We start from the raw sequence: 26,458 nt of genomic DNA, 5'->3' as shown, positions 1-26,458 counted from the left end.
TCGCACCGCCTGAGCCGTATAGCGAGGGACACAGGCCGGAAGAGGCCTGCATCGCATCGCTGGAGGTAAGTATAAGTTTTTTTTTTTTTATATAGGTACAATACTGGCACATGATAAGGGGGGACTACTGGGCTGGCACATGATACGGGGGGACTACTGGGCTGGCACATGATAAGGGGGGACTACTGGGCTGGCACATGATAAGGAGGCTACTGGCACATAAGGGGGGCTACTGGCACATAAGGGGGCTATTGGCACATAAGGGGGACTACTGGCACATGATAGGGGGGCTACTGGCACATGATAAGGGGGCTATGGCACATAAGGGGGCTATTGGCACAGAAGGGGGGCTACTGGCACATAAGGGGGACTACTGGCACATGATAAGGGGGACTACTGGCACAAGATAAAGGGGGATACTGGCACATGATAAAGGGGGCTACTGGCACATGATATGGGGGCTACTGGCACATGATATGGGGGCTGCTGGCACATGATAAGGGGGCTACTGGCACATGATAAGGGGTGACTACTGGCACATGATAAGGGGCAGCTACTGGCACATAAGGGGGACTACTGGCACATAAGGGGCGGCTACTGGCACATAAGGGGGACTACTGGCACATAAGGGGGGGCTACTGGCACATAAGGGGGGCTACTGGCACATAAGGGAGTCTACTGGCACATAAGGGGGACTACTGGCACATAAGGGGGACTACTGGCACATAAGGGGGGGCTACTGGCACATAAGGGGGACTACTGGCACATGATAAGGAGGGGGGCTACTGGCACATAAGGACGACTACTGGCACATGATGGGGGGACTACTGGCACATGATGGGGGGACTACTGGCACATAAGGGGGGCTACTGGCACATAAGGGGGGCTACTGGCACATAAGGGAGGCTACTGGCACATAAGGGGGGCTACTGGCACAAAAGGGGTGGCTACTGGCACATGATAAGGGGCGGCTACTGGCACATGATAGGGGGAGCACTCTGGCTACTGGCACATGATGGTGGGGGGGCTCTTATTACTGGCACATAATTGGGGGCATCTATGGGGGCACATCTTACTGGCACATGATTGGGGGCATCTATTGGGGCACTTATTACTGGCAGATTATTGGGTGGCACTATAGGGGCATCTACTGAGGCTAAAAAGAAGGCGTATTTTATATGGGGGGCTCTGTATAGGGGCATTTTATACTGGGACACATTATGGTGGGTTCTATGGGGAAGGGGGGAGGAGCACTATGGGGGTCATCTATGGGGGCACTGAGAAGGGGTATTTTATATTGGCACATTATGGGAATATTAGCTCAACTAGGGGCATTACAAAGGGGTATGTTTTGAACATTATAAGGAGAATTATTACTACTGGCTGGGGCATTATGGTGGGCTTTATTACTCCCCTATGGTATGACCCCCTAGTAGCAGCACCAGCCTCTTCCTGCTCTGCTATCCCTCTGCCCCTTCTCCAAATCCTTATTATGAAATCTTTCTCATTAAGATAAAACACAACATCAGCTCCACCGAGCCCCCGGCCAAGTGTTGAAGTGGTGTCCGAGATCCCCAAGGGCCAAGCCAAGTAATTGTAAGTTTTTATGTGAAATATGTTTATGTTTGTAGTTGATCCTTATTATCGATTTTACATTGCAGATTTTTTATTTTTTTTGCAGCATATGGGTGAGATTTTATAAATATTTTTATTATTTGGTTGAGGCTCATTGGGGGGGATTGTAACAGGACTGCCGTAGAATATCTAAAATAGCTGGTCAAGTAAAATGTTGCATGCAACAATCATTAAATAGTTGGCCAACAAAAAAGGGGCGGGTCAAAGGGCGTGGTAAAACCCTGTCTGAGCATGCTGAGAGTTGTAGTTTTGCAACAGTTGGAGGGATCCTGGTTGGGAAAAGACTGTGATAATATGAACAATGGGGGTTCTACAAAAGAGCTATCGTGGGGCAAAGTTCATATTCGTGTTTACACACGTGTTTTAAAATTAATGCTTTCCCCTTTTATAAACAAGTAAATAATGACTCAATGCTGTGGGGCTGGTATGCAACTTTTTCCAGGGCTGTTTTTAATCCCCAGTCCGGCCCTGCCCCTAAGGTTTGGAAAATCATGATTGCTTTCTTTCAAAAACAGTGCCCCAGCTGGTTGTGTTTGGTATTGCAGCCCCGTCCCAGTCAATACCACACGCAACCCATAAGGAGCACCATGTTTCACAGCCCAGCGAAGCAAGCATGTATGTAATGCATTAGCACTGATTAGAGCTATTTCAGTATGTAGTATCAGTCTTTTCCTACCTGCGATAAGAACTTTCTAAAGGCGCAATAAGACATTTCCCTGACATGGCATTGACGTTATTACAGTAGATGGCTCAGACTTCATAAAGAAGTCTGGAAGAAATGGAAATTGATTGCATTAGCTGGCAATTAATGCACTGTCCAGAGGACTGGAGACCCACAGAGAGGTCATCTAGTGCCCACTCTCAAAGTAATTAACGGTAATCTAAAATTGTTTATCTGCCTTTCCCTAAATATTTCATCATCCATACCACATGTTTAAGAAGACCAAGCCCCACTCCATAATGGATATTTACCGGCAGTAAATAGTGATTATGAAAACCCTCCTTTGCAGCATCTATAATTTACCTTGACAGTTTTATATTCACTTGTCCTCTATTGACTGCAGTCATAAAGCACATTACATTTCCATATCCATTAAAGAGGCTGTGAATTGACAGCAACATGTCACACAGAAGAACGCGTTGTGCACTCGTATCTTTCGCATTATATGTTTAAGAGGACTGCCAATGGCTAACAAATATATCTATGTAATGCGCTTAAAAATAATTAAATTGTAGCATTATTTGCCTGTTCACACATATCTAGATCAAGGATGTTCCTCATATCTAACTACATTATATTACTTGTTGCTAGTGCAGACATTTAAAGGGACACTTCCCTAAGCGGCAACATCTCAGAAGCAACATTTTGCGCCAAAATTGGGCTGTAATTTTGGCATAAAATTTAATTTTAAAATAAGTTAACCAATAATTGTTGTAGAGTTAAACAAAATTATCTCTCCCTGCACCAAATATATCAAACGGCCTGAGCCCCTGGGATAAATCCAGTGTAGGTCTAGAAAGCCTAAGTTTAACCCCATCCCGACCATTTCCATGTATATACTGAACATCTGGAAAAGAGTTAACGACTCCATACTATTACGGCACGGTAATCAGGTGGGCACAGGAGCCGTGCTTGACCAATAAAGACAGGGACCTGGTTGTTACTGACAGCATCGGTGAAAACGCCAATGATGGCAGTTTAACCCCTTTTGCACCATCTAATGTGCATTAATTTTTTCGCAAAACAGATTTGGGCTCAAAATGCTCAACCCACCCCTTAAAAAATATCTTGAGGGATGTAGGTTCCAAAATGGGTCACTTCTCGGGGGTTATTATTTGACCCCAGAGCCTCTACAGTCTATTACTCCTGAGCCCTTTTGTATGTCCATGCAAAAACCACTGCGAGTGGTATGGTTTGTAAAATGGGGGCACTTCTTGGGCATTTTATTTTTTTACTCCATCTCAGCACTTCTGCAGTGACCAGGGCTGTATAAATCAACAAACTAGTCCTTGAATGCGCTTGGTGCTCTGTCTCTTCTGAACCCTGCAGTGTGCCCAAACCACAGTTTATGACAACATAGAGGACATTGTCTTACTCGGGAAAACATGTAACAGAATTTAGGGTGTTTTTCTTCTATTACCACTTATGAAAATGAAACATTGGAAGGTAAAATGTCATGTAATTTTTGACTTCATGTCCCAATTTTAAAAAATTCTATGACACACCTGTGGGGTCAAACTTATCACTATACCCCTAGGTGAATTTTTTGAAGGGTTTATGTTCTTGGCCTAGAGCTGGAAACTGCACCTCCATCTTCACTGTTTTAAAATCCAGAAATCCCTTGCTTGGGAACACATTGTGAACTCATCTTATAAAACTGTAATCTTATTACTACATAGTTGAGTGACCATCAATCTAGTAAGCCCTTGTCAAATAAATATACTTTTAATCCATTTGTTAAGGTTATAGTGGAAGATTCTAGTGATTCTTTGTCACATCTTTCAGTACATCAACATTTAGGGTAAAGAATTAAAAAGGTTCTCTGTTTCGACAATCCATTTTATTTAGATGGGTTCCCTGGTGATAACGTATAGGCTGTAATCTCTGGAGGAACTTAGCTGCAAGTGTTTGATTTTCCTGCAGTGGCACCACAGGAGAAATTAAGCATTACATCATTTCCATTAAGATCAATTGCCTGAACTGGGTCTTCCGGAGCTAGAGACACTCTTTGCAGCTGCTCTTTGCACTGGTTAATAGACAAGTGTCCTGAATGAGGGACTCCTGACTATTAACTCAGAATTCCGTAATATGATATACGAATACATAAGCGTTCCAGTTTGCGGCTGTACTGAATTGTATTCACGGCATGATATTGTGGGTTCCTGCCCGAGATTGGAGCAGGGTTGTTTTGCTAGTCACTTTGTGATTTCCTGCACAAAGCAGCATACATGGTTTAGTGTGGATGTGGCATAATGCATGCTCCGTGGACAATGTCATAAACAATAGACAAGCACCCGCTATTGTTGCAGAAATCCAGGAGAGGATTATGAGGAGCCCAAGAAAATCAGTTGTGAAAATGATTAGTGATTAGCGAGCACCAAAGTATTCGGGTGTTTTGCCAGAACACATTGCTATATTCGTGTGCTCGGCTGAGCACTCAAGTATAATGGAAGTCAATGGGAGACAACCAGGCACTCTCTGCTCAGAAGAGAAGAGGGTGTCTGGTTCATAAAAGTTAGAAATTGATGGAAACCCCATCAAAATGGTTTGGAAATCGCATTAAGAGGATAGCTGGATGCATCTTAGACTCCTATTATGTACAACATACAATAAACAACCACACAAAGGATGTATGCCAAAGGCCAGGTATGTGCAAGCCATCAATCTATTCATGAGACAGATGACAGGCTTAAATGAAGGAAGGAACCGGCACTCCTCCGCGTTTCGGCACATGCAAGTGCCTTTATCAAAACAATGTGAGCAGCAGTATCCATGTTGTTTTGATAAAGGCACTTGTATGTGCCAAAACGCATGTCACCTCTTCTATGAGTGGCAAATAAACCTGATATAATTTCAGTACAAAGGAGTGCCGGTTCCTTCCTTCATTCAAGCATCCGGAGTGACATCTGCTAACCGCACACCCATACCTTCAAGCATTGCTGCCCAACTATTCGTAACTAGATGACAGGCTTAGTCAGGATACCTTACAATGGCAGCCTTGTGCACTATGATATATTCCAAAACAGCTCTCATCTGACTGAGAACCAGTAAACCTCAAAGTTATTTTGCATCTGTTGGATGGCTTGGGTGGACCTGCACACCTAGCTTAATATCATTAGGGCGACAAAAAGTTTTCCAATTGTTCTAACATAATATTCAATAACCTTTCTATACAGTTTTGTCATGTACAAACTCATTTGCATAAACATGGGCATATGGGAAAGACATGCAAATGAGCAGAATCTGCCTTGTTTTTCAGCTGTCATAAGATTATGAAAACCAATAGAGGGCGCTATTGAGTTATGAACAGCGCCCTCTATTGGTTTTACAGTCTTATGACGAGACAAATATTCTTGTCAGAAGACTATGAAAACAATAGAGGGCGCTGTTCCTAACTCAATAGCGCCCTCTATTGGCTTCATAGTCTTCTGACAAGAATATTAGACTGAGTCTTATGACAAGGTTATTAGTGTAGCCTTTTTCATGGAAAATTCGAGATTAGAATATTCGCAATTAGAATATTTGCGATCTACACTAGGATGATATCTGACACTGGGAAAGCCGGGTAATAACTCAGTGATAAAATCTGACACTGGGTAAGCTGGGTAATAACTCGCGATCTACACTGAGTTATTACCCAGCTTTTCCTGTGTCAGATATTATTACTGACTTACTACATAATTTTTACATAATATTCGCTATATTGCTATATATTTGATTTTTCGAATATTACGAATATTCTAAAAAACAAATATATAGCAATATAGCGAATATTATGTAATAATTATGTAGCAAGTGAGTGATAATATCTGACACTGGAAAAGCTGGGTATTAACTCAGTGTAGATCGCAAGTTATTACTCAGCTTTCCCAGTGTCAGATTTTATCAGTGTCAGATATCCTCCTAGTGTAGATCGCGAATATTCTAATCGCTAATTTTCCATGCAAAATGCTACACTAATAAGCTTGTCATAGGAATCAGTCTAATATTCTTGTCAGAAGACTGTGAAACCAATAGAGGACGCTATTGAGTTGTGAACAGCGCCATCAATTGTTTTTCATAGTCTTATGACAGCTAAAAAAACAAGGCAGATTCTGCTCATTTGCTTGTCTTTCCCATATGCCCATGTTTATGCAAATTAGCTTTTACATGACAAAACTGTATAGAAAGGTTATTGAATATTATGTTCGGACAATCAGAAAACTTTTTGTCGCCCTAATGATATTGATCTAGGTGTGCAGGTCCACCTAAGCCATCCAACAGATGCAAAATAACTTTGAGGTTTACTTGTTCTCAATCAGATGGTTTGGAACATCTCACAGTGCTCAAGACTGCCATTGTAAGGTATGCTGGCTGTTATCTGTCTCATGGATAGATTGATGGCTTGTACATACCTGGCTTTTGTCATATAGCCTTTGTGTGGTTGTCTACTGTATGTGGTACATAATTGGAGTCTAAGACACATCCAGCTATCCTCTTAATGCTGTTTCCAAGCCATTTTGATGGGGTTTCCATCAATTTTTAATCTTTTTTTTATAAACCAGACATCCTCTTCTCTTCTGAGCAGAGGGTGCCTAGTTGTCTGCCGTTGACTTCCATTGTATTAAATTGTATTTGAGCACTTAAATTATTCGGCCGAGCACTCGGATCTGCCAAGCATAGCGATGCTCGAGCTAAACAGGTATTCGGCCGAGCATGCTCGCTCATCACTAAAAATGATCCCAGCAGGTGCATTCTGGCAAAACAGCATGTTGACTTGTACTGAAACAGCTTCATCTGAAGCCATATGAATTGTCCGCTGCTCAAGACAGGATTCTGTTTTTCGCGGCCCACCCTGTACATTCTCCCTATGTTTGCTTCAGTTTCCATCCTTACTTCAAAATCATAATAGCATTCCTCCAAACATTTCAGGTTTCCTGATGCAGTTTTAGAAGCTGAAGCTAGGAGTGAATTTAAAAAAGGATGTTGTTTTTGTCCTTTACACTTTCCTATTTTTAAGATTGACTCCTTTTGGCTTCCAAAACTGCATTAGGAAACCTGACCGTGTGGCCGTACCCTAATGGTCTGCCTTGTGTTACAAAATTTAGATGGTTGGGAGGTATGTAATAATATATGGCACAAGCGCAACTCCTGATCTATAGGTTATGCCATGGGATATGCCATATCGCTTGCTTTGGGGCTCAGAGGTTGAGGGGTCCAATCAGGTGCAAGAACATTATACCTTTTGTAGGGAATAACAATATGGCGGCTTTTGCTATCATGTAGATTTTCTGATATATGCTGCTGCTATACATACTTGTATATTGTTACTTATGCTGCTGTTTTAATTTTCTTACACTAGGTGGTAGGAGTGCAATCTTATTTTTCTATGAAGACCTATAATTTATAGTTTTGTCCCTGGGTTGTGTTAAGTGTCATGTGACATTTGAAGAAAATGATAAAGAAAGAGGTATGTGTCTCAAGACACTTAACTTGTTTCCACAGGAAAGTGCACATCAGAAGCCGCCTCACAGGGTTGTTGTAACTATATCCATAACATTTTAGTATATTGGGCAGGTGTATAAAAATTTTTTTTTACAGATGTAGCTGAACTGTAATAGTCATTTGGTAGTTTCATTCAAGCGTCCTGATAACTCATTAAAAAAGTTAAAGAGTAAGTGAGTCATTACTGAATAATTCAGACGAATATAAGAAACTTTATAATATATCCTATCAGAAAAAGATGCTTCCTTCTCCTCAGAATCTTCTCCTGCTCCCCTTCCCCTTCAGTAACTCTCAGATGGGCCACCTGCTCACTGAAGAATCAGATTACATAGATGTCTATGGAGAGAGGAAGCAGGAGAGGCAGGCAGAGGCAGAGTGACTGTCACAGAGATTGCAGTTTGTTTGTTAGTGATTGATTGTCTAACTACACTGCTGGATTTACATCTACACTGCTCTATTCTGCTGTGTACTGTCCTCTATTACTGCTGCTGCTGAGGTTGTACTACAGAGAGTTAGGAAGTATATTCTGCTATTTATCTAAGTCCTGTGTATGGGAAAACATAATTCCAGCTAGTTACTATCCACCAGCTCAGCTGGCACTCTCCCTAAGGAGATATAGTATCCCCCGAATCCTGGGCCTCCCACCTAGGCCTCCCACCCAGTTAAGCCAGTACTCTGGCCTCTGCACTTATGAGGGGTAATCACATGAAACAGCTTTCTGCAGATGAGATGCTGGATTTATTATTTTCTGAATCATGTCTCAAGGCCTGTTTAAAAGATGAAACATTGACTTATAGGATGGCTATCTTTAGAGATGAGTGAATTATTAAAAAATTCGATTTGGCTTTTTCACCTAATTTAAAAAAAATCTCGCGTGGCCTGTGGTGACGTCATACGTTGCCGTGAACGGGATTTTGTGCCAGATCTTCAAGCAAGATGGTGTTTTTTACACTATTTAATGTCAAATTGATTCGCTACGAAGCCAAATTTCCTCGTGCTTTGTGGTAGCGAATCAATTTGACATGAAATAGTGTAAAAAACGCCATCTTGCTTGAAGATCTGGCACAAAATCCTGTGCACGTCATTGTATGACGTCACCACAGGCCACGCCGTGCATGGGATTTTGTGCCAGATCTTAGTGATAAATCAAATTTATCACTAAAATCCGGATAGCTATCTTATATCTGGTGGCATTGGAGGAAGAGCTTTCTAAGAACTCATTTACAGGAATTACAGACACATAGCAGGTTATAAAATGCAATAAATGTCAAATAATGGTCTACAATACTGTTCTTTCTCATGTACACACAGCAGATTATTCTGAAAAAGTGCCAGAAATCACAGTTACACTTTAAGATAATGCAGCATTTTTACCTGCAGTCCTATGTAAGGCCACCGTAATGATGTCACCTCATACATTATGAATCCATTCTCAAATCTATCAATTCGCCAGAATTACCTGAAGGTATACAATCAGCCTAAAACTTGACTTTCTTGCGCTCAGATATTGACAGTGGAATGATAAAAGCAGCAGTTACCACGAGGAGTTAAATACAAGTGATTATAAGGCACATGACGGACGGTAACCACAAGAAGTCACATGAAGCCCTTTGCCTTTTACAATATAAGGCCCGTTTTCAATCAGATAAGATGTCACAATGCAGCATATCCTCTTTTTTTTCATTGGCATTCAGCTGATTCCAGGGTAATATCAGTTATCTGTGTCGCCTGGAAGGAACTCTGGGTAAGTCACAGGAAAAAGGTGGGAGTATTGTTGGTGTTTCCTGCTGGGCAAAAAAACTCCAGTATTGTTCACATTTATTTTTGTAAGTCTGTTGTATGGAGTCACAATGGTTCCTTTTACATCCTCTTTCCATCCAGGGACTGAAACAATATTTATTGACTTGAGCATCAACAGGTCAGAATATGCAGGGAGTAAAGGCTCGATGATAGAAATATGGGGAGCGTGCTACAGGTAGGAGCGGCGGCTGACAAGAGACGGGATTCAGAGAATTATTCAGCTGTTTTCATGTTTTCATCACCTGCAATCCACATGATCACTTCTCCACTTTAGATGATTTTTCTTTAAAGGGGTATTACCATCTGATACAAAGGGGGCATATCACTAGGATATGCCCCCATTGTCTGATAGGTGTGGGTCCCACCTACACCGAGAACAGAGCTGGGAAGGTGGTGGCTGGACTCAGGGTCCACCAGCTCCCCCCATAGTAGTGAATGGGAACGCAGCCCGCTTGCGCGGCCTCTGCTCCATTTAATTTCTATGGGGCTGACGTAAATAGCAAAGCCAGTGCTCGGCTATTTTCGGCAGCACCATAGAAATGAATGGAGGGCGGCTGCGCATGCGCAATGCTCCCTCCCCAACTTCAGAGGCTTTGTTCTTGTTGTAGGTGCGGGTTCTAGAGCTGGGACCCACACCTATCAAACAAGGGGGGCATATGCTAGCGATATGCCCCCATTGTCTGAGATAGGAAAACCCCTTTAAGGGTTAAAAAAAAATGCGCCATCACGTGGGGTTTGAGATGCGGCCGTGCTGCAATCAAGAACTGCGCGGCTGATACATGTCCTAATTAAACTAATGAGACGGAACTGCTTAAAGGGATTCTGTCAGCTAGGCTTAGCCTATAGAGTTAAGGACATGCGCTGCTCGATCGCCACTAGCACGTCCGCAATATACATTTCCCATAGTTCTGAGTGCTTTTAGTCAGTCAAAAAAGCGATTTTATATACAGTACAGACCAAAAGTTTGGACACACCTTCTCATTCAAAGAAGTTTTCTTTATTTTCATGACTATGAAGGCATCAAAACTATGAATTAACACATGTGGAATTATATACATAACAAACAAGTGTGAAACAACTGAAAATATGTCATATTCTAGGTTCTTCAAAGTAGCCACCTTTTGCTTTGATTACTGCTTGGCACACTCTTGGCATTCTCTGGATGAGCTTCAAGAGGTAGTCCCCTGAAATGGTCTTCCAACAGTCTTGAAGGAGTTCCCAGAGATGCTTAGCACTTGTTGGCCCTTTTGCCTTCACTCTGCGGTCCAGCTCACCCCAAACCATCTCGATTGGGTTCAGGTCCGGTGACTGTGGAGGCCAGGTCATCTGGCGCAGCACCCCATCACTCTCCTTCATGGTCAAATAGCCCTTATCCACCTGACTTCTCCTCAACGCAACTGATGGTCCCAACCCCATTTATAAGGCAATAAATCCCACTTATTAAACCTGACAGGGCACACCTGTGAAGTGAAAACCATTTTAGGGGACTACCTCTTGAAGCTCATCAAGAGAATGCCAAGAGTGTGCAAAGCAGTAATCAAAGCAAAAGGTGGCAACTTTGAAGAACCTAGAATATGACATATTTTCAGTTGTTTCTCACTTGTTTGTTATGTATATAATTCCACATGTGTTAATTCATAGTTTTGATGCCTTCAGTGTGAATCTACAATTTTCATAGTCATGAAAATAAAGAAAACTTTTTGAATGAGAAGGTGTGTCCAAACTTTTGGTCTGTACTGTATATGCAAATGAGACTAGTAAGGAGCCCAAGGGGCTATTACCAACGTTTCAGGAGCCCAGCCACGCTCACTTGAAGAAGCCCAGCACCGCCTCACATCCTCCAAATCTCCTCCTTGCTCCCCTGACGTCACACAGTTAGAGCACCGTAATCTTGCGCATGCACGAGTACGCCGCATGTTAGTGCCGGCATAGTATTCCTTTCCTGTGCTGGCATCAGCCTCAGGGAATGAGCTGTGCATGCGCTAGCTGGCATGTGCGAGATTATAGCGCTCTAACTGTGTGAACGTCGTGGGAGCAAGGAGGAGATTCGGAGGATGTGGGGCGGTGCTGGGCTCCTGAAACATTGGTAACAGCCCCTTGGTGGGCTCCTTACTAGCCTCATTTGCATATATAAAATAGTTTTTTTGACTGAATAAAAGCACTCATAGCTATGGGAAATGTATATTGCGGATGTGCTAGTGGCGATCTAGCAGAGCTCTATAGGCTAAACCTGACAGAAACCCTTTAAGCCAGGCTGTGTTGTTATCAGCTGCCTGGTTCTCAATTGCAGCACAGCTGCGTCACTTGAATAGGAGGGAGCTATCCCATTGAAGTGAATGGGGATGGCGGAGCTGTAATTACACTGCTCACTGCTATAATGACGGACGGCCAGAAGTCTTCCTTTTTTGTGATTATTGGCGGGAAAGGCTCAGGGATGGTCACTTTAGTATTCCCAACCAATCTGGATCACACTCACACAGTGCGCTGCCGCTGTGACGTCACATGTCCAGCGCTGCCTGCATCTCGACGGTCAATTCTGGTTTGTGCAGGCGTGGGAACAGACTCTGAGGATCACGGACCGCGCAGGTGCATTTTGTCAAGTGAAGTGCCCAGAAAGCCAGACACGGCCAGGCCCAGCAGCCCTCAGAAAGATCCATCCAGCCAGCCCAGTAGGCAGCCCACTGAGCCCAGCCACAGCCAGCAGCCTTGCACTTGCTTGCCACTGTCTGCCAGCCACTTCCAACTTCCCATCCAAGTCTCCAAGTACTTTTCCAAGTTGATTCAGTGGCTTTTTCAATTTATCTGTAGAGATGGCCATGTGGTTCGCCTGGCGGTCGTTTTGTGGCGAACTTTACGCATTCGCGATTCACCGAACATATGGCGATGTCCACCGGCGCCATATTCTTTTGCATTGCGCCAAACTTTGACCCATGACACATCCATCAGATGGGACAGGACAACCAATTGAGACGTTTCAGCACATGGACACACCCTCACCCTATCAAAGAACCCGATCTGGCAGCCATTTTACATTCTGTGTTTTGCCAGTGTAGGGAAAGTTTGCTTTGTGGAGCAGGGACAGGCTATCAGGGACACCAAACGCTAGCTATTAGGGACACAAAAATCCTTTTAAGGACTGGTATAGGTGTGCTATCGATAGGTGTGACATACTGAGGGGTGTGATATACTTATAATATACTTTCTAACATAGAAAGTATATTATAGGGCATTTGTATTGTGCAGCAGTTTTGTGTGGTTCTGCTGTGATACCCCAGCTATATAGAGGGACAAACACTATTGGAAAAACTAATTGCAATGGGTGTGATATACCTGTTGCCCCTAAAAAAACTGATTGAGAGGTATGAAATACCTATAATATAATTTCTAACATAGAAAGTATATAATGCATTTGTATTGTGCAGCAGTTGTGTGCTGTTCTGCTGCAATACCGCAGCTATATAGAGGAACAAGCGCTATTGGAACAACTATTTGCAACGGGTGTGATATACCTGTTGCCCCCCCCCCAAAAAAAAATTATTGAGGGGTGTGATATACCTTCTTCCAAAAAATACTGATTGAGGGCTGCGATATACCTGTTGCCCCAAATAAACAGGGTGGTGTGATATAACTGTTGTGGCAAAAAAAATAATTGAGGGGTGTGATATACCTGCTTCCACAAAATACTGATTAAGGGGTTCGATATACCTGCTTCCACCAAAAATTGATTGATGGGTACGATATACCTGCTTCCACAAAATACTGATTAAGAGGTTTGATATACCTACTTCCACCAAATATTGATTAAGGGCTACAATATACCAGCTTCTGCAAAATACTGATTAAGCTATAATCAGGCAAGCTAATACTATGTGGCTATATATACACACACACTTCCACAAAAGCTCCTCCCCCAACAAGAAATGTAACACCTTAATCACCTATGCTCATTTGCAGACAATAGTGATAACCTGTCTAACAAATTCCTCACCTGTTTTGAAACACAGTGTCTGAGTATCCACCAGAAACACCGCTGAAGTTCTGCTACAGTGGAAAAGCTCTGAGTTAGTCTAAGTTAGTCTCCTGAATATCTGCACTTATAAAAATCAGCACTTGGAAAAAGCAGCAAGCTATAATTAGGCAAGCTAATGTGGCTATATATACACACACTCCCAAAAAAGCTCCTCCCCCAACAACAAATTTAACACCTTAATCACCTATGCTCATTTGCAATCAGACAATAATGATAACCTATCTAACAAATTCCTCACCTGTTTTGAAACACAGTGTCTGAGTATCCACCAGAAACACCGCTGAAGTTCTGCTGTTTTGAAACACAGTGTCTGAGTATCCACTAGAAACACTGCTGAAGTTCTGCAACAGTGGAAAAGCTCTGAGTTAGTCTAAGTAGATTGAGTAAGTTGATTAAGGCCTGCGATATACCTGCTTCAACAATATACTGATTAAGGGGTTTGATATCCCTGCTTCCACAAAATACTGATTGTGGGCTACGATATACCTGCTTCCACAAAATACTGATTAAGGAGTTTGATATCCCTGCTTCCACAAAATTATGATTGAGGGCTGCGATATACCTGCTTCCACAAAATATTGATTAAGGGGTTTGATATACCTGCTTCCACAAAATACTTTTTGAGGGCTGCGATATACCTGCTTCCACAAAATACTGATTAAGGGGTTTGATATACCTGCTTCCACCAAATATTAATTGAGGCCTGCGATATACCTGCTTCCACAAAATATTGATCAAGGGGTTTGATATACCTGCTTCCACAAAATACTTTTTGAGGGCTGCGATATACCTGCTTCCACAAAATACTGATTAAGGGGTTTGATATACCTGCTTCCACCAAATATTAATTGAGGCCTGCGATATACCTGCTTCCACAAAATACCAATTAAGGGGTTTGATATACCTGTTTCCACCAAATATTGATTGAGGCCTGTGATATACCTGCTTCCACAAAATACTGATTAAGGGGTTTGATATACCGGCATCCACAAAATACTGATTGAGGGCTGCGATATACCTGCTTCCACTAAATACTTATTAAGGGGTTTGATATACCTGCTTCCACAAAATACTTTTTGAGGGCTGCGATATACCTGCTTCCACAAAATACTGATTAAGGGGTTTGATATACCTGCATCCACAAAATACTGATTGAGGGCTGCGATATACCTGCTTCCACTAAATACTTATTAAGGGGTTCGATATACCTAACATAAAAAGAAAAAAGTTTAGCTCACCAAATATCAATCGTGAGGCGGAAAAGCCAAGGCCAGCTCTATGTAGTAAACTTCAAAGAAAAAGTCTTCCAGCATGTAGTAGATTAGAAAATTGCATCCTCTTTATCCCAAAAACGACATCGTGATTAAAGTACAATGGACAAACCTCCCGACACCTCCCGTCAGATCGACATTTTTCGAACCAGTCGGTTCTTACTCATGATCATGATGTTGTTTTTAGAATAAAGAGGATGCAATTTTCTAATCTACTACGTGCTGGAAGTCTTTTTCTTTGAAGTTTGATATACCTGTTTCCACCAAATATTGATTGAGGCCTGTGATATATCTGCTTCCACAAAATACAGATTAAGGAGTTTGATATCCCTGCTTCCACAAAATACTGATTAAGGGCTGCGATATACCTGCTTCCACAAAATACTGATTAAGGGGTTTGATATACCTGTTTCCACCAAATATTGATTGAGGCTCGTGATATACCTGCTTCCACAAAATACTGATTAAGGGGTTTGATATAACTGCTTCCACAAAATACTGATTAAGGGGTTTGATATAACTGCTTCCACAAAAAACTGATTGAGGGCTGCTATATACCTGCTTCCAAAAAATACTAATTAAGTGGTTTGATATGCCTGCTTCCACAAAATAATGATTAAGGGGTTCGATATACCTGTTTCCAACAAATATTGATTGAGGCCAGCGATATACCTGCTTCCACAACATACTGATTAAGGGGTTTGATATACCTGCTTCCACAAAATGCTGATTGAAAGCTGCGATATACCTGCTTCCACAAAATACAGATTAAGGGGTTTGATATACCTGTTTCCACCAAATATTGATTGGGGCCTGCAATATACCTGCTTCCACAAAATACTGATTAAGGGGTTTGATATACCTATTTCCACCAAATATTGATTGAGGCCTGCGATATACCTGCTTTCACAAAATACTGATTAAGGGGTTTGATATACCTGCTTCCACAAAATACTGATTGAGGGCTGCAATATATACCTGCTTCCACAAAATACCAATTAAGGAGTTCGATATACCTATTTCCACCAAATATTGATTGAGGCCTACGATATTATTATTATTTATTATTAACCACCTCAGCCCCCAGTGCTTAAACACCCTGAAAGACCAGGCCACTTTTTACACTTCTGACCTACACTACTTTCACCGTTTATTGCTCGGTCATGCAACTTACCACCCAAATGAATTTTACCTCCTTTTCTTCTCACTAATAGAGCTTTCATTTGGTGGTATTTCATTGCTGCTGACATTTTTACTTTTTTTGTTATTAATCGAAATTTAACGATTTTTTTGCAAAAAAATGACATTTTTCACTTTCAGTTGTAAAATTTTGCAAAAAAAACGACATCCATATATAAATTTTGCTCTAAATTTATTGTTCTACATGTCTTTGATTAAAAAAAAATGTTTGGGTTAAAAAAAAATGGTTTGGGTAAAAGTTATAGCGTTTACAAACTATGGTACAAAAATGTGAATTTCCGCTTTTTGAAGCAGCTCTGACTTTCTGAGCACCTGTCATGTTTCCTGAGGTTCTACAATGGCCAGACAGTACAAACACCCCACAAATGACCCCATTTCGGAAAATACACACCCTAAGGTATTCGCTGATGGGCATAGTGAGTTCATAGAACTTTTTATTTTTTGTCACAAGTTAGCGGAAAATGATGATTTTTTTTTTTTTTTTTCTTACAAAGTCTCATATTCCACTAACTTGTGACAAAAAATAAAAACTTCAATGAACTCACTATGCCCATCACGAAATACCTTGGGGTCTCTTCTTTCCAAAATGGGGTCACTTGTGGGGTAGTTATACTGCCCTGGCATTCTAGGGGCCCAAATGTGTGGTAAGGAGTTTGAAATCAAATTCTGTAAAAAATGACGAGTGAAATCCGAAAGGTGCTCTTTGGAATGTGGGCCCCTTTGCCCACCTAGGCTGCAAAAAAGTGTCACACATCTGGTATCTCCGTATTCAGTAGAAGTTGGGGAATGTGTTTTGGGGTGTCTTTTTACATATACCCATGCTGGGTGAGATAAATATCTTGGTCAAATGCCAACTTTGTATAAAAAAATGGGAAAAGTTGTCTTTTGCCAAGATATTTCTCTCACCCAGCATGGGTATATGTAAAAAGACACCCCAAAACACATTCCCCACCTTCTCCTGAGTACGGAGATACCAGATGTGTGACACTTTTTTGCAGCCTAGATGGGCAAAGGGGCCCACATTCCAAAGAGCACCTTTCGAATTTCACTCGTCATTTTTTACAGAATTTGATTTCAAACTCCTTACCACACATTTGGGCCCCTAGAATGCCAGGGCAGTATAACTACCCCACAAGTGACCCCATTTTGGAAAGAAGAGACCCCAGGGTATTCGCTGATGGGCATAGTGAGTTCATGGAAGTTTTTATTTTTTGTCACAAGTTAGTGGAATATGAGACTTTGTATGAAAAAAAAAAAAAAAAAAAAAAATCATCATTTTCCACTAACTTGTGACAAAAAATAAAAAATTCTAGGAACTCGCCATGCCCCTCACGGAATACCTTGGGGTGTCTTCTTTCCAAAATGGGGTCACTTGTGGGGTAGTTATACTGCCCTGGCATTTTCCAGGGGCCCTAATGTGTGGTAAGTAGGTAAATGACCAGTGAAATCCGAAAGGTGCTCTTTGGAATGTGGGCCCCTTTGCCCACCTAGGCTGCAAAAAAGTGTCACACATCTGGTATCGCCGTATTCAGGAGACGTTGGGGAATGTGTTTTGGGGTGTCTTTTTACATATACCCATGCTGGGTGAGATAAATATCTTGGTCAAATGCCAACTTTGTATAAAAAAATGGGAAAAGTTGTCTTTTGCCAAGATATTTCTCTCACCCAGCATGGGTATATGTAAAATGACACCCCAAAACACATTCTCCACCTTCTCCTGAGTACGGAGATACCAGATGTGTGACACTTTTTTGCAGCCTAGGTGGGCAAAGGGGCCCATATTCCAAAGAGCACCTTTCGGATTTCACTCGTCATTTTTTACAGAATTTGATTTCAAACTCCTTACCACACATTTGGGCCCCTAGAATGCCAGGGCAGTATAACTACCCCACAAGTGACCCCATTTTGGAAAGAAGAGACCCCAGGGTATTCGCTGATGGGCATAGTGAGTTCATGGAAGTTTTTATTTTTTGTCACAAGTTAGTGGAATATGAGACTTTGTATGAAAAAAAAAAAAAAAAAAAAATCATCATTTTCCACTAACTTGTGACAAAAAATAAAAAATTCTAGGAACTCGCCATGCCCCTCACGGAATACCTTGGGGTGTCTTCTTTCCAAAATGGGGTCACTTGTGGGGTAGTTATACTGCCCTGGCATTTTCCAGGGGCCCTAATGTGTGGTAAGTAGGTAAATGACCAGTGAAATCCGAAAGGTGCTCTTTGGAATGTGGGCCCCTTTGCCCACCTAGGCTGCAAAAAAGTGTCACACATCTGGTATCGCCGTATTCAGGAGACGTTGGGGAATGTGTTTTGGGGTGTCTTTTTACATATACCCATGCTGGGTGAGAGAAATATCTTGGCAAAAGACAACTTTTTCCATTTTTTTATACAAAGTTGGCATTTGACCAAGATATTTATCTCACCCAGCATGGGTATATGTAAAATGACACCCCAAAACACATTCCCCAACTTCTCCTGAGTACGGCGATACCAGATGTGTGACACTTTTTTGCAGCCTAGATGCGCAAAGGGGCCCAAATTCCTTTTAGGAGGGCATTTTTAGACATTTGGATACCAGACTTCTTCTCACGCTTTGGGGCCCCTAGAATGCCAGGGCAGTATAAATACCCCACATGTGACCCCATTTTGGAAAGAAGACACCCCAAGGTATTCAATGAGGGGCATGGCGAGTTCATAGAAATTTTTTTTTTTTGGCACAAGTTAGCGGAAATTGATATTTTTTATTTTTTTCTCACAAAGTCTCCCGTTCCGCTAACTTGGGACAAAAATTTCAATCTTTCATGGACTCAATATGCCCCTCACGGAATACCTGGGGGTGTCTTCTTTCCGAAATGGGGTCACATGTGGGGTATTTATACTGCCCTGGCATTCTAGGGGTCCTAAAGCGTGAGAAGAAGTCTGGAATATAAATGTCTAAAAAATTTTACGCATTTGGATTCCGTGAGGGGTATGGTGAGTTCATGTGAGATTTTATTTTTTGTCACAAGTTAGTGGAATATGTGACTTTGTAAGAAAAAAAAAAAAATTCCGCTAACTTGGGCCAAAAAAAAGACTGAATGCAGCCTTACAGAGGGGGGGGGGGGGGATCAATGACAGGGGGGTGATCAATGACAGGGGGGGTGATCAATGACAGGGGGGTGATCAGGGAGTCTATATGGGGTGATCACCCAACTGTCATTGATCACCCCCCTGTAAGGCTGCATTCAGACGTCCGTATGATTTTTACGGATCCGATCAGTCTATCAGTGGATCCGTAAAAATCATGCGGACATCTGAATGGAGCTTTACAGGGGGGTGATCAATGACAGAGGGGTAATCAATGACAGGGGGGTGATCAGGGAGTCTATATGGGGTGATCACCACAGTCATTGATCACTCCCCTGTAAGGCTGCATTCAGACGTCCGTATGATTTTTACGGATCCGATCAGTCTATCAGTGGATCCGTAAAAATCATGCGGACATCTGAATGGAGCTTTACAGGGGGGTGATCAATGACAGAGGGGTAATCAATGACAGGGGGGTGATCAGGGAGTCTATATGGGGTGATCACCACAGTCATTGATCACTCCCCTGTAAGGCTGCATTCAGACGTCCGTATGATTTTTACGGATCCGATCAGTCTATCAGTGGATCCGTAAAAATCATGCGGACATCTGAATGGAGCTTTACAGGGGGGTGATCAATGACAGGGGGGTAATCAATGACAGGGGGGTGATCAGGGAGTCTATATGGGGTGATCACCACAGTCATTGATCACTCCCCTGTAAGGCTCCATTCAGACGTCCGTATGATTTTTACGGATCCGATCAGTCTATCAGTGGATCCGTAAAAATCATGCGGACATCTGAATGGAGCTTTACAGGGGGGTGATCAATGACAGAGGGGTAATCAATGACAGGGGGGTGATCAGGGAGTCTATATGGGGTGATCACCACAGTCATTGATCACTCCCCTGTAAGGCTGCATTCAGACGTCCGTATGATTTTTACGGATCCGATCAGTCTATCAGTGGATCCGTAAAAATCATGCGGACATCTGAATGGAGCTTTACAGGGGGGTGATCAATGACAGAGGGGTAATCAATGACAGGGGGGTGATCAGGGAGTCTATATGGGGTGATCACCACCGTCATTGATCACTCCCCTGTAAGGCTGCATTCAGACGTCCGTATGATTTTTACGGATCCGATCAGTCTATCAGTGGATCCGTAAAAATCATGCGGACATCTGAATGGAGCTTTACAGGGGGGTGATCAATGACAGGGGGGTGATCAGGGAGTCTATATGGGGTGATCACCTCCGTCATTTATCACTCCCCTGTAAGGCTGCATTCAGACGTCCGTATGATTTTTACGGATCCGATCAGTCTATCAGTGGATCCGTAAAAATCATGCGGACATCTGAATGGAGCTTTACAGGGGGGTGATCAATGACAGGGGGGTAATCAATGACAGGGGGGTGATCAGGGAGTCTATATGGGGTGATCAGGGGTGATCAAGGGCTAATAAGGGGTTAATAAGTGACGGGGGGGGGGGTGTAGTGTAGTGGTGCTTGGTGCAACATATTACTGAGCTGCCTGTGTCCTCTGGTGGTCGATCCAAACAAAGGGGACCACCAGAGGACCAGGTAGCAGGTATATTAGACGCTGTTATCAAAACAGCGTCTAATATACCTGTTAGGGGTTAAAAAAATCACATCTCCAGCCTGCCAGCGAACGATCGCCGCTGGCAGGCTGGAGATCCACTCGCTTACCTTCCGATCCTGTGAACGCGCGCGCCTGTGTGCGCGCGTTCACAGGAAATCTCGCGTCTCGCGAGAGGACGCACCGGCGCGTCCACCCAGAACAACAGGACCGCCGCAAAGACGCAATCCTGCGTACGGCGGTCCTGAGGTGGTTAAAGCACCATTCATTCCATAGCGCTGTACATATGAGAAGAGGGATACATACATAATACAGACAATTGCACTAATCATAAACAAGACGAGTTACAAACTGGTACAGAAGGAGAGAGGGCCCTGCCCGTGAGGGCTTACAATCTACATGGTATGGGAGAAGGACACAGTAGGTGCGGGTGAAGTTGGTCATGGTGGTATGGAGGCAGCAGGGTCACTGGTTGTAGGCTTGTCTGAAGAGGTGGGATATACCTGCTTCCACAAAATACTGATTAAGGGGTTTGATATCCCTGCTTCCACCAAATATTGATTGAGGCCTGTGATATACCTGCTTCCACAAAATACTGATTAAAGGGTTTGATATAACTGCTTCCACAAAAAACTGATTGAGGGCTGCGATATACCTGCTTCCAAAAAATACTGATTAAGGGGTTTGATATACCTGCTTCCACAAAATACTGATTGAGGCCTGCAATATACCTGCTTCCACAAAGTACTGATTAAGGGGTTTGATATACCTGTTTCCACCAAATATTGATTGAGGCCTGCAATATACCTGCTTCCACAAAATACTGATTAAAGGGTTTGATATAACTGCTTCCACAAAAAACTGATTAAGGGGTTTGATATACCTGCTTCCACAAAATACTGATTGAAAGCTGCGATATACCTGCTTCCACAAAATACTGATTAAGGGGTTTGATATATGTGTTTCCACCAAATATTGATTGAGGCCTGCAATATACCTGCTTCTACAAAATACAGATTAAGGGGTTTGATATACCTGTTTCCAACAAATATTGATTAAGGCCTGCGATATACCTTCTTCCACAAAATACTGATTGAGGGCTACGATATACCTGCTTCCACAAAATACTGATTAAGGGGTTCGATATACCTATTTCCACAAAATTTTGATTGAGGCCTGCAATATACCTGCTTCCACAAAATACTGATTAAGGGGTTTGATATACCTGCTTCCACAAAATACTGATTGAGGGCTGCAATATATACCTGCTTCCACAAAAAAAACAATTTAGGGGTACTATATAGCTATTTCCACCAAATATTGATTGAGACCTACGATATACCTGCTTCCACAAAATACTTATTAAGGGGTTTAATATACCTGTTTCCACCAAATATTGATTGAGGCCTGCAATATATCTGCTTCCACAAAATACAGATTAAGGGGTTTGATATACCTGCTGTCACAAAATACTGATTAAAAGCTGCGATATACCTGCTTCCACAAAATACTGATTAAGGGGTTTAATATACCTGTTTCCACCAAATATTGATTGAGGCCTGCAATATATCTGCTTCCACAAAATACAGATTAAGGGGTTTGATATACCTGTTTCCACCAAATATTGATTGAGGCCTGCGATATACCTTCTTCCACAAAATACTGATTGAGGGCTACGATATACCTGCTTCCACAAAATACTTATTAAGGAGTTTGACATCCCTGCTTTCACAAAATAGTGATTAAGGGCTGCGATATACCTGCTTCCACAAAATACTGATTAAGGGGTTTGATATACCTGCTTCCACAAAATACTGATTGAGGCCTGCAATATACCTGCTTCCACAAAGTACTGATTAAGGGGTTCAATATACCTGTTTCCACCAAATATTGATTGAGGGCTGCGATATACCTGCTTCCACAAAATACTGATTAAGGAATTTGATATCCCTACTTCCACAAAAAAGGATTGAGGGCTGCGATATACCTGCTTCCACAAAAAACTGATTAAGGGGTTTGATATACCTGCTGTCACAAAATACTGATTGAGTGCTGCGATTTACCTGATTCCATAAAATACTGATTAAGCAGTTTGATATACCTGTTTCCACCAAATATTGATTGAGGCCTGTGATATACCTACTTCCACAAAATACTGATTAAGGAGTTTGATATCCCTGCTTCCACAAAATACTGATTAAGGGCTGCGATATACATGCTTCCACAAAATACTGATTAAAAGCTGCGAAGATGTATAACTTATACCAGTTGTATAAACATAATTATATGCAGTGGGTGCCTAGGTTATAAAAGCTGTACATATATAATTTTCTAGAGATGAGCGAATTTCTAAAAAAATCGATTCGGCTAACCAATTCCAAAAAATTCAGTTCGATACGAATTTATTTGCGGCAAATCGCGTAAAAAAACGCTTTTAGAATCACTGCACACTTCACTTATTTGGGCAGTCACGGGACCAAAACTGACCAAATCACTATGAACACAGCCTTACAGGTCAATGTTTGCGTCAAACAGAAGCGCAGTCTTTTTACACTGTCATCACAGCTGATTCCACATAGTTGTCTACAGAACATGTCAGATGTCAGAACAATAACAACCAAAAAACGGATCCTGTCTGTTGAGCATCCGCCTTCACTCGGTCAGCATTTGGTCAGTAATCCATCAGTATTGCTAATGCCCAAAAAAACAGGAGTGGATCCAAAACAGAGATGACCGAGTCAACCATTCAAGAACCGCTGGGTTGCTGATCAAGACACAACCGCTAGATGACACCAGGAGCTTAGGGCTCTCGAAGTGACATCTGCTGCCACGCCCCCTTACTCTGTTGCGACCTGTGCCTTCGCCAGAAACATTTAGGCCTCTGCCACTCTCGTGTGCAGGGCCTAGTACTTCTCTGTCTGAAATACTGTTAGATCAGATAAATAAATAAAAAGGAAATTAAAACACCCCAAAAAAGTCTGTCATTTTCTCACTTCACCACAAAATGGCTAATACTTTTTTTGTGCCACTAATACACGCAAAACAAGGGCTTTAGAACATATAACTGCACCGCTAAACGGCAAATAATTTTTTTTTGTGCCACTAATACACGCCAAAAAGGGCTGTAATTTTCGCACTTCACCAAACAACAACTAATAAGCCCTTTTTCCCCCACTAATACAAGCCAAAAAATGCTTTAAAACATAACTGCACCGCACAAGGGAAATAAGACGTAGAAATATTTCCTTGTAATAAACCCTGTTAATGGCTGTATCAAACAGCACTTGCACCCCAATAACAAGAACGGTTTGCTGGAATTGCAGAGCAGTATAATGGCAATTTGGATCCCCAGTCAATGAAGCAAGGTGTAATAGAATTGTTCCTGTTACCCAGGCTGTAACCTCCCCTACTGAACCCTGTTCTACATAAATGCTGTGAAATGATGCCTCCCTATCCTTTCCCTACACCCTGAATAATCTTTCCCTGAACTTGTAAATATTTTTTTTAGCACAATAAAGTCTTTTCTAGCACTTCCGTATCTGCACTTCCGTTCCACAAAAAAATAGAACATGTCCTATTCTTGTCCGCAATTGCGGACAAGAAAAGGCTTTTTCTATGAGAGTGCCGGCGATGTGCGGTCTGCAAAATGCGGAACGCACATTGCCGGTGTCCGTGTTTTGCGGATCTGCAAAACACATACAGATGTGTGAATGGACTCTTATTTTGCTTTCTTTTCTAGGTAGAAATTGTTCTGCCATGTAGATTTAGAAATCCTCATCAATTTCTGGTGTGTTTTTTGTTTTTTTGTGTGTGCAGATTTCACTAATTATCTATTAGTGGAGCCGTTTTCTGGAAGGACCTGACTGCTAAAGAGACAGGATTTTGGCCGCCACCCATCTAGTCACCGCTAGCTATATCGACTTGAATATTAAAGACCTGGAGGACACTGTTGGTAAATTTACATCTTGTAACTTTTGCGCTTTAGTACATGAAGACTCATAATAAATAGCTAAACATATTTTTTCCCCAAAAAACAGTATCACACCAGTCGATAGGTTGTGTGTGGCTTTGCAGTTTAGCCCTATTCAGTTAGGGCTCATGCACAGGAACGTATTTTCTTTCTGTGTGCATTCCGGGTTTTTTTGCAGACCATATGCGGAACCATTCACTTCAATGGGTCCGCAAAAAAAACAAAAGTTACTCCATGTGCATTCCGTTTCCGCATGTCCGTATTTCCGTTTCGCCCAAAAAATAGAACATGTCCTATTATTGTCTGCATTACGGACAAGGATAGTGCTGTTTTATGAAGGGCCAGCTGTTCCGTTCTGCAAAATAAGGAATGCACACGGACGTCATTCGTATTTTTGGCGGACCACAAAATGCATACGGTCGTGTGCATGAGCCCTTAAGTGAAGTCAAGCTGCAATACCAGACATAATCGATGGGCAGGGTTGGTTCAGCAATATTTTTCTAGTTTCCTTGGACCCCTTGATTTTTTTGTCATTTTTTTTCTCTGGTTTGATCCATAGCTTCCACCAGAATTTATATGCACTTATCCCTAGATTAGTCGTCCCTTGCTGACTAGTGCCACCTGACCAGTACCAACACTAACAAGGGGGATCCGTTAGACTCTGCAGCTTACCGTACTCAGCACCATAACAGTGCTCTGCTGTTTCAAGGTAGGCCTTCTTAACAATGAAGTCGAAAAAAAGCTGTTATTAGTGCCTGATTGGCAGGGGGTGGCAAAATCACAAAAAATATCTTTTCCTTAATTATTTTAACAGCATTACAAGTAGTGGTTAGCCTCAGAAGGTCCACTCTTCAGATGCTTAGATTCTGCTAAATACAACAATGCCAAAAAGAAAAACTAGTTCCAGCTCTCAGTGGTCAGCACAGCATCCTTACATTTCAAAGAGCAGGAAAGATGAATGTCATGCCTTCTGTACAGTATGCAGATGTGATGTAGACATTAGGGAGCTGATGCAGACAAGCACAGGCTGAATGTGCGGAGTGCAGGTGCATCCTCCCAAGCATAATTTTTTACTAATACCCGGTCACCTCTGAATGACAAAATATCTGCTGCAGAACTTTGCATTGTGTATCATGCAGTGAAGCACCACCACTCGTACAGAAGTGTGGACTGCGGCAGTAAAGTTGATAGAGGGATTTACAATGACTCCTCTATTGCTAAAAGTGTGACCTGTGGGAAAATCAAAGCAAAGTCTCTATGTGAAAAGGTTCTAGCTCCATATTCTGTGCAGATGCACATAGACTACATTAAAGAACACAGCCTGGCATAGTCATCGGCAACAGATGCTTCAAATAAGTGTTTTCCAGTTGTACTCAGATATTTTCATTTTGAGAAAGGGGTGCAACATCTGCTGCTTGATTTTGACAGCGATAGAAATGAAACTTCTGAAGCTGTAACCAACCAACTCTTCTCCAAGCTCGATCAGGCTGGTCTAGATTTGACCAAAATGTCGGCTTTTACACAGCAGACAATGCCAGTGTCAACTATGGAAATCACAGCAGCGTGTTTCGGAAACTGAAACGGTCTCATAAGGGCGTTGTTGCAGCAAACTGTCTTGCTCACATAGTCCACAATACATCCAAGTATGCTGCAGGAAAACTGGATTTTGATGTTCAAAATGTTGT

General features: G+C 42.2%; 1 protein-coding gene across 5 annotated transcripts in view; it reads right to left on the bottom strand.

Annotated features, from left to right (window-relative positions):
- The window catches only part of LDB2 (LIM domain binding 2), a 405,114-nt gene that overhangs the window by 334,292 nt on the left and 44,364 nt on the right, over positions 1–26,458 (bottom strand). The window contains exon 1 of one of the 5 annotated variants that reach the window (XM_040419063.1): positions 9,215–9,313. The exons of the other annotated variants lie outside the window; for them this stretch is intronic. Coding sequence (XP_040274997.1) covers positions 9,215–9,259 — 45 coding nt within the window. The 5' untranslated portion in view covers positions 9,260–9,313. Of the gene's footprint in view, positions 1–9,214; positions 9,314–26,458 lie in introns of those variants that run through there. 5 annotated transcript variants of the gene reach the window in all.

Source organism: Bufo bufo, chromosome 2 (genome assembly GCF_905171765.1).
Source record: "Bufo bufo chromosome 2, aBufBuf1.1, whole genome shotgun sequence".
Classification (NCBI taxonomy): Eukaryota; Metazoa; Chordata; class Amphibia; order Anura; family Bufonidae; genus Bufo; species Bufo bufo.
The sequence above is the reverse complement of the archived record's forward strand: the minus strand, read 5'-3'. Positions and strand labels throughout refer to the sequence as shown.